General features: G+C 40.7%; 1 protein-coding gene across 1 annotated transcript; it reads right to left on the bottom strand.

The window, feature by feature from the left end:
- Positions 1–848: 848 nt before the first annotated feature.
- Positions 849–3,318, bottom strand: klf2b (Kruppel like factor 2b). Its single transcript, XM_075483002.1, has 3 exons — positions 2,972–3,318; positions 1,803–2,715; positions 849–1,689 (listed from the first exon to the last, which is right to left on the bottom strand). The coding sequence occupies exons 1-3, from the start codon at positions 3,041–3,043 to the stop codon at positions 1,514–1,516; spliced, it is 1,161 nt and encodes a 386-aa protein (XP_075339117.1). The 5' UTR covers positions 3,044–3,318; the 3' UTR covers positions 849–1,513.
- Positions 3,319–6,204: the final 2,886 nt, after the last annotated feature.

The raw sequence follows: 6,204 nt of genomic DNA, 5'->3' as shown, positions 1-6,204 counted from the left end.
TTCAACTTTAATATTGTAACCAAAAAAAGTGAAATGAAAGTGATACATTTGCATCTTCCATTGCGGCTATTTTTGACCTGGTATTCTGTTCCTCTTTTTTATAAAATTTTAATATTATAAATTCTGGTTGGTGGACTGGAACATCTCACATACATTTAGTTGTTTATTGTTACAGGTTCATCTAAAGACGTGATACAGCTGGAACTAAGTGACAGTTTTTCCATTCAAGCTGCGGTTTTACCAAGTAAAGAGATTTAAAATGATCCTGAAAGCAAAATTCTGACTTCAGAAATGCCATCTGGCTTTGATACTTGCACTCAATGCAGTCTTTCATGCAGCAGATACAAATGTTCACTGACACTGTACAGATATAATAGGCATGGACTTGGATACTTTGAAACTGTAGTGCAGGGTGACTGTGTGTAATTGTAGTATTAAGGCCCTTTGATGTCCTACTATAATTTCTACCCATCAGAAAGGGAGTCTAAGGGCTCCCTGATGAGGGCTTGCTGTGCCCCTCTGTCCAGACGGCTCCTGGCTCACTCTGTAATTATGGAAATGGAGTGTTTGTATTTATAGGCTAAGCCCACAAGCGACTGCCCTTCTCTGTCTTGCAGCTGCAAAACATCACTGTGGAAATCAAATGCTCATGTTTTAAAAGTTTGCATCTACAATTGCAAGATGTCTCTAGTGTAACTGACCTAGCTTGCAGGTTTGCTGCACCTATTTTCAAGCACTGTTGTGAAACCTTTGTTTAGTGGGTGGATGTGGTTAATCAAAATGTGTGAACGAGTTGTACCTAAGATGACTAAGTGTGCATGGAAAGACATGAGTGTCCCAGTCAAAGGTTCAAATCAATTTCTTTTAATATTTACAATAAATACACATTTTACAGTATAAAATCCATGTACTTATTTATAAATTTAAGTAAAAAATAATGCACAGGACATCAAGCCCTGATAGTGTACAGAGGGGCTGGATCCAAGAGTTTCAAACCAAGAAGACAAAAGTTCCAAAAGGGGAGGGGGGGCATCAGAAATGAAACAGTAAAGGCAGTTCAGACACTGAGGCAGTTTAAGTAAAACATTGTCTCTGCACAAGTTAGGCAACTGTATGTGCATTTCACCCCTGTCAACGAGAACATGTAAATATTCATTTATTTTTTTTTGACCACGTCGTTCTGTCACAAAGAGTTTTACAGTAGCACAGTCATAGAAAGGCACTTTTGTGTCAAACACAGCATTCCAGTTCTGTCAGAGAAGAGTAGTATGTACAGGGCCAGCCCCTTCTTGATCTGCCTGCTCTTAAGCAAACAAAAACTTTTCTAAAGCTTTTATACAACCAAAGTAGTACCAGCTACGTTATTAGAAAATAATAACACTAAAACTTTTTCAATTCAATATTATATAAAAGGAATTTGGCCACGCGGAGAGCATTTTAAATAAAATACACTTGAATCAAAATCAAAATAATACAATCCCTCTGTGAATCCCAAGTCCTCAAGTGGGCTCCTTCACATGTGTCTCTTCATGTGAAGTGCCAAATGGTCAGACCTGGAGAAGGCGCGCTCACACAGGTGGCACTGGAACGGCCTGTGCCCGGTGTGTTTACGGAAATGACGAGTCAGCTCATCGGAGCGGGCGAATTTCCATCCACAACCTTCCCAGCTGCAGTGGTATGGCTTCTCACCTGCAAGGAGAAAACATCGGAATTCATTAGCATGCGTTTAAAGACGAACATGATTTCGAGAACAGAGTGTAATGACGCACAAATTATCACGATGAAGAAGAGCTTAAACCTACCGGTGTGAGTTCGGAGATGTGCCTTCAGGTGTGAGCTCTTGGTGTAGGTTTTTCCGCAGCCAGCGAAGGTACAGGTGTGCGTGGCAGTGCGCTTCCGTGGCCACGTGCGTCGCCCTCTTTTGGGTTTCGACTCTAACAGCTCGAGGGGAGATGAGGGTGGTGTGAGCATAACCCTCTGCGCGACTGGCTGCAGGTTGAGACTTTCATCATACATGCCGAAACCAGTATGCGGAGCGTGGTAGGACATCTGCATCTGGGGAGCCTGTGTGTGGTGCTGGAAAGCCGCCGCTGTGTGGTATTTCTGTTGGAAATTCATGGGCTGGCACAGTTGTGCCTGGCAGTCCGCGGCTCCCTGGTCATCGGGGCTCAGAGGCGGGGTCATGTTGCTGGCTGCCCGCGGAGAGATGGCCACCCGTGGCTGCTCAAAGGACATCATGCACGAGACGTTGCCTTCTTGCTTGATTTTGCTACAGCTCTGGGGCACCATGCCCAGAACGGGACCGTAACTGTCCATGGGTGGCTCAACTTTGATGTTTTCCGGGCGACAGAAATGTGCCGTGTTGACATAAAACCTCCCCTGGACGCTGGGGTTGCGCGTAATGCCATAGTTGCCGGTGCCCTCGGAGCGGAGCAGCTCTGTCATGAGGCTGGCGCCGTACGGGGGTGGCGGGGAGCGCTGATCGTCTGCGGGGTATGGTGGCACGGAGTTTCCAGTTGTGTACATGCTGGCGTCAGTTGTGCCAACATATTCCGCCGTGCTGTCTGAGCCAGTTGTGTTGGAGAGAATAAAATCCAGATCCAAATAATTACTCAGATCCTCGTCGTCCTTTTTACTGTGATTGTCCAGGCTGTGTACCATTTCAAGCATGGAGCAACTGGTAGAGACTAATTTGTCCATATCTCCTTTCCACCTCTGCAAGAACAAATGGATATTGAGGCATGATGAATATAAAGTTGCTTTAAAACTGCAGACAATAATCTACAATATTGTTGTACTATTGTACTTCTAGATGTTTCTCTTTTTTATTTTTTTTGCTTCCCTAATGCACAAAGATAAAAGTTTGAAAAGAAATGATCATTTCTAATTAAAGGTAGCAGCGCAGACCTAATCTAACTCACACATAGGCTATCCATACATTTGAAAACACTCTGGATAATTTGTCACTTACATTTTCCCAGGTTTTTTCTCTTTGGTTTGAGAATGTCGAAAATGACGGTAGCATCACTCCAGATAAGGCCATCGTTTGGTGAAATAATTAAAATATCTCTTGTCGAAGTTGCGTTGAATAGAGCGGCAGCCGCGCCAGAATCTGTGCGCCTAGTTCACGGTCGCCTCTCTCCACAGCTGCGCTTCAAATACATGAACAAGTTTAACAGTGGTAGGAGGTCCTCTCAACCTTATAACTCTCTAAGCCGAGTTTGCCTGGCCAATTGTGAGAGCTCAGGAAACAACGTAAAGTTTGGTAAATTTAGCTCTTTATAAAGCCGTTCCTGCAGGCTGTCGGGCACAGTGCGCTCTGTGACACGCAAGGCAGCGCTGAGCAGCCTATAAAGCTCAGGACCTCCCACAGGCTGACGCACTCCACACGCACGCCCAACCTTCTGAAAAGTTTTAAGTAAATTGCAAACACACACGGGCTGTATAGCAACCATAAATACTTACATAATAAGTTGAAAAGAACAAGCCTGATGACAGAAGCTGCTGGAGGACAGGCTGCACCAACAGCTTAATATCAAGCCTGTCAGTTGCCCACTTTCTCATTTTGACGAATAGGGCTGAGTGAGTTTGACTGATTTCGGAATAATGAGAAGAAAAAGATGACACGAATCTGGTAGCACGGAGACGCCATAAACACCAACTTAAATAGTGGATGCCACATTATAGTTCTTTGTTGATTCTTCCACCTGATCTCTCAGATCATTCCATCAAGTCACACAGTCTTTTTTGGTATTTTCTTATTACGAAGAGAAAAACTTAAACAAGAACAAATTTAAACCTGCACTCACTTCACGCATTCAAATAGCCGCGAAAGCATCAGTTTGAATGCTTGAAGTGAGTATGCCTACAGCAAAAAGTACAAAAAAAAATGATAATGGAAAAAACAAACAAGTTCCAACTTCAGTGTCGATGCTCAGTTCTGTGAATGTGTTGCTCCATCCACCTGCTTGGCGCGCCTTGCTCTCGGTTCATTATCATTAATGGAAGATGGTTTTGTTCTTTCACAGCGGGCTTGTCCAAACAGGCGCCAGGCTCGTCTGAAACGATTTTCAGAGGGTTTTTGTTTTTTCACCCTGCAACCACTCGTGATGTAAACATGATTTAAGGTAACGTTCCATTCAGATGTAAATGAAAGACTTGGGGGCTGAAGTGTCGATTGGGGTCAAATTTACATCACAAATGAACTTGCAAGCTTGTTGGTGTTTCTGCAGAGAGCTCTGGTTTCTTATATGATCATTGTGGGGCCGTTTTCTAAACAGGTAAACAGTTTTACTGTAAAACCCCTCTCTTTGTATTGCCTTATCCTGAGGTTTATCTTGAAATTTAGGCTACATCCATCTGCGCTTTACATACGATGTGAAGTGCAAAGACTTGGACAGGATGGAAAGATAAAAGAAAAACAAACACACAATAATAAATTACATATAAAGGATAATAACAAAACAGTTTGAGGCCCTTACATACCATGTGGTAGGTACACTCTTAACCCAAACTAGTTGAGTTTACTAGAAAATCGCGTGGAAACCCGTTGCCTTATCCCGTTTAAGTTTTTACAAAACATGAAACTAAACCTTTTAAGTTGTATTGGCATAGATAACTTAGACATATTCAAGTTTACATTAGTAGTCTTTACTCAAAACCATCAGTTCACATAACTTATCTCTTTTCTGAGGTCTAGCCAACCATTTTAGGTCAAATGCACATAAATATATATAAAGCACTACTTAACATCATTTGTTAATATAAGTAATGTATTGTCTTCTAATTTAATTAATGAATTATACTGTTTTGATTTAGAGATTGTATAAAATGTTGTAGCAATGGTAGAGGTGGAGACAGGAAAAGCCTCAGTCCAGACTTTCATATACAGCAAGCACTTTTACCTTGACAGGCAATTTACAGGAACAGTAGTGAATAGCAATCACCTCACATGTATGAGAACAAGTGGGCCTAACTTTCTGTCTCACCACTTTCAGTTATGGTGCAGATTTAGTTAAAATGTAACACGAACAAAAACCTTGTACTTCACCGTCACTGCGCACAGAACATAAACATAAACACATACAAACTCTACCACAGCACTAAATACAGCACATAAACGGGGAACAGAGAGCACCCATAATGCATTGCGGCAACACACCCACAGCACGCCACAATATATTGTTTAAAAAGAAAATTGTATGGGAAGGAAGAAATTAAAAAATACTTTTAAATTGTTCAAGTTATTTTATTTCAGAAAACACTGAAATTAACAAATAAAAATTATCTTAAGTCTTAAGCTAACCTTTAGCAAACGTTTAGCAACCAGACCGATCTTAATAATTGCTTTACACGCTCTTCCGTCTACTTAGTGTAGTTAAAACTACTTTAAAACATCCACAGTTTATTTTTAAATACACAATTCAGTTTTCTCCAAAAATCGAGCTGGTCACGCTCTCACACAGGACGGGTCTTGACTCTCAGTTGAACTTCAAATAGGCTCCGCCCCTCCCTCACAGAACGTAACTTTATATGTAATCTCTGCTTAACATGATCATTGCATTGTATATTTTCAAATTTCTAATCCAAAGAACTAATTTGATTTAGTAATTACATAGATTTTTACAAAACATAATAGAATAAGTAATGAACACTAAAACGTCTAATTGAAAACAAAATCCGGGTTTACAGTGTATCTATCTATCTATCTATCTATCTATCTATCTATCTATCTATCTATCTATCTGTCTATCTATCTATCTATCTATCTATCTATCTATCTATCTATCTATCTATCTATCTATCTATCTAAAGTCTAAAAGCTGAACTAATAAAGTTCTCATTGTGCATGGAGAACGGCACTCTTAGCACTTAACTGTACTTTGAAATATGGGATTTGTATCACCAAAGCCTTGGGTGTGGATCTAAGTTTGAAATATCACATATATTTGTAATGTTTCATGTTTTTTTTTTAAATTGGTTTTAGAAATCTTGATAAGACAAGTTTATGTTCACAAATGTTAGAGTAAAAAGCACTATACTTCCATCTGAAAAGTGTTGGACATACTTCGGTAATGTTTCCCAGAACAGAAAGTACACATAACCTGTGCAGCTCAGCTCCTCGTGACAGATACATCGCCTATCATCAAGCTGTCATGTCCACCATCACCAATAAACTCTGTAAGTGCAGCTGTGAGGTTTCCA

Source organism: Odontesthes bonariensis, chromosome 14, assembly GCF_027942865.1.
Source record: "Odontesthes bonariensis isolate fOdoBon6 chromosome 14, fOdoBon6.hap1, whole genome shotgun sequence".
Taxonomy (NCBI): domain Eukaryota; kingdom Metazoa; phylum Chordata; class Actinopteri; order Atheriniformes; family Atherinopsidae; genus Odontesthes; species Odontesthes bonariensis.
This window is presented reverse-complemented; position numbering and strand designations above follow the sequence as displayed.

Coding starts and splice junctions, on each gene's coding strand:
- klf2b (XM_075483002.1), bottom strand. CDS start 3,043: ATGGCCTTATCTGGAGTGATGCTACCGTCATTTTCGACATTCTCAAAC. Junction 2,716..2,971: donor GAGAAAAAACCTGGGAAAAT/GTAAGTGACAAA, acceptor TTGTTCTTGCAG/AGGTGGAAAGGAGATATGGA. Junction 1,690..1,802: donor ACATCTCCGAACTCACACCG/GTAGGTTTAAGC, acceptor TTCTCCTTGCAG/GTGAGAAGCCATACCACTGC.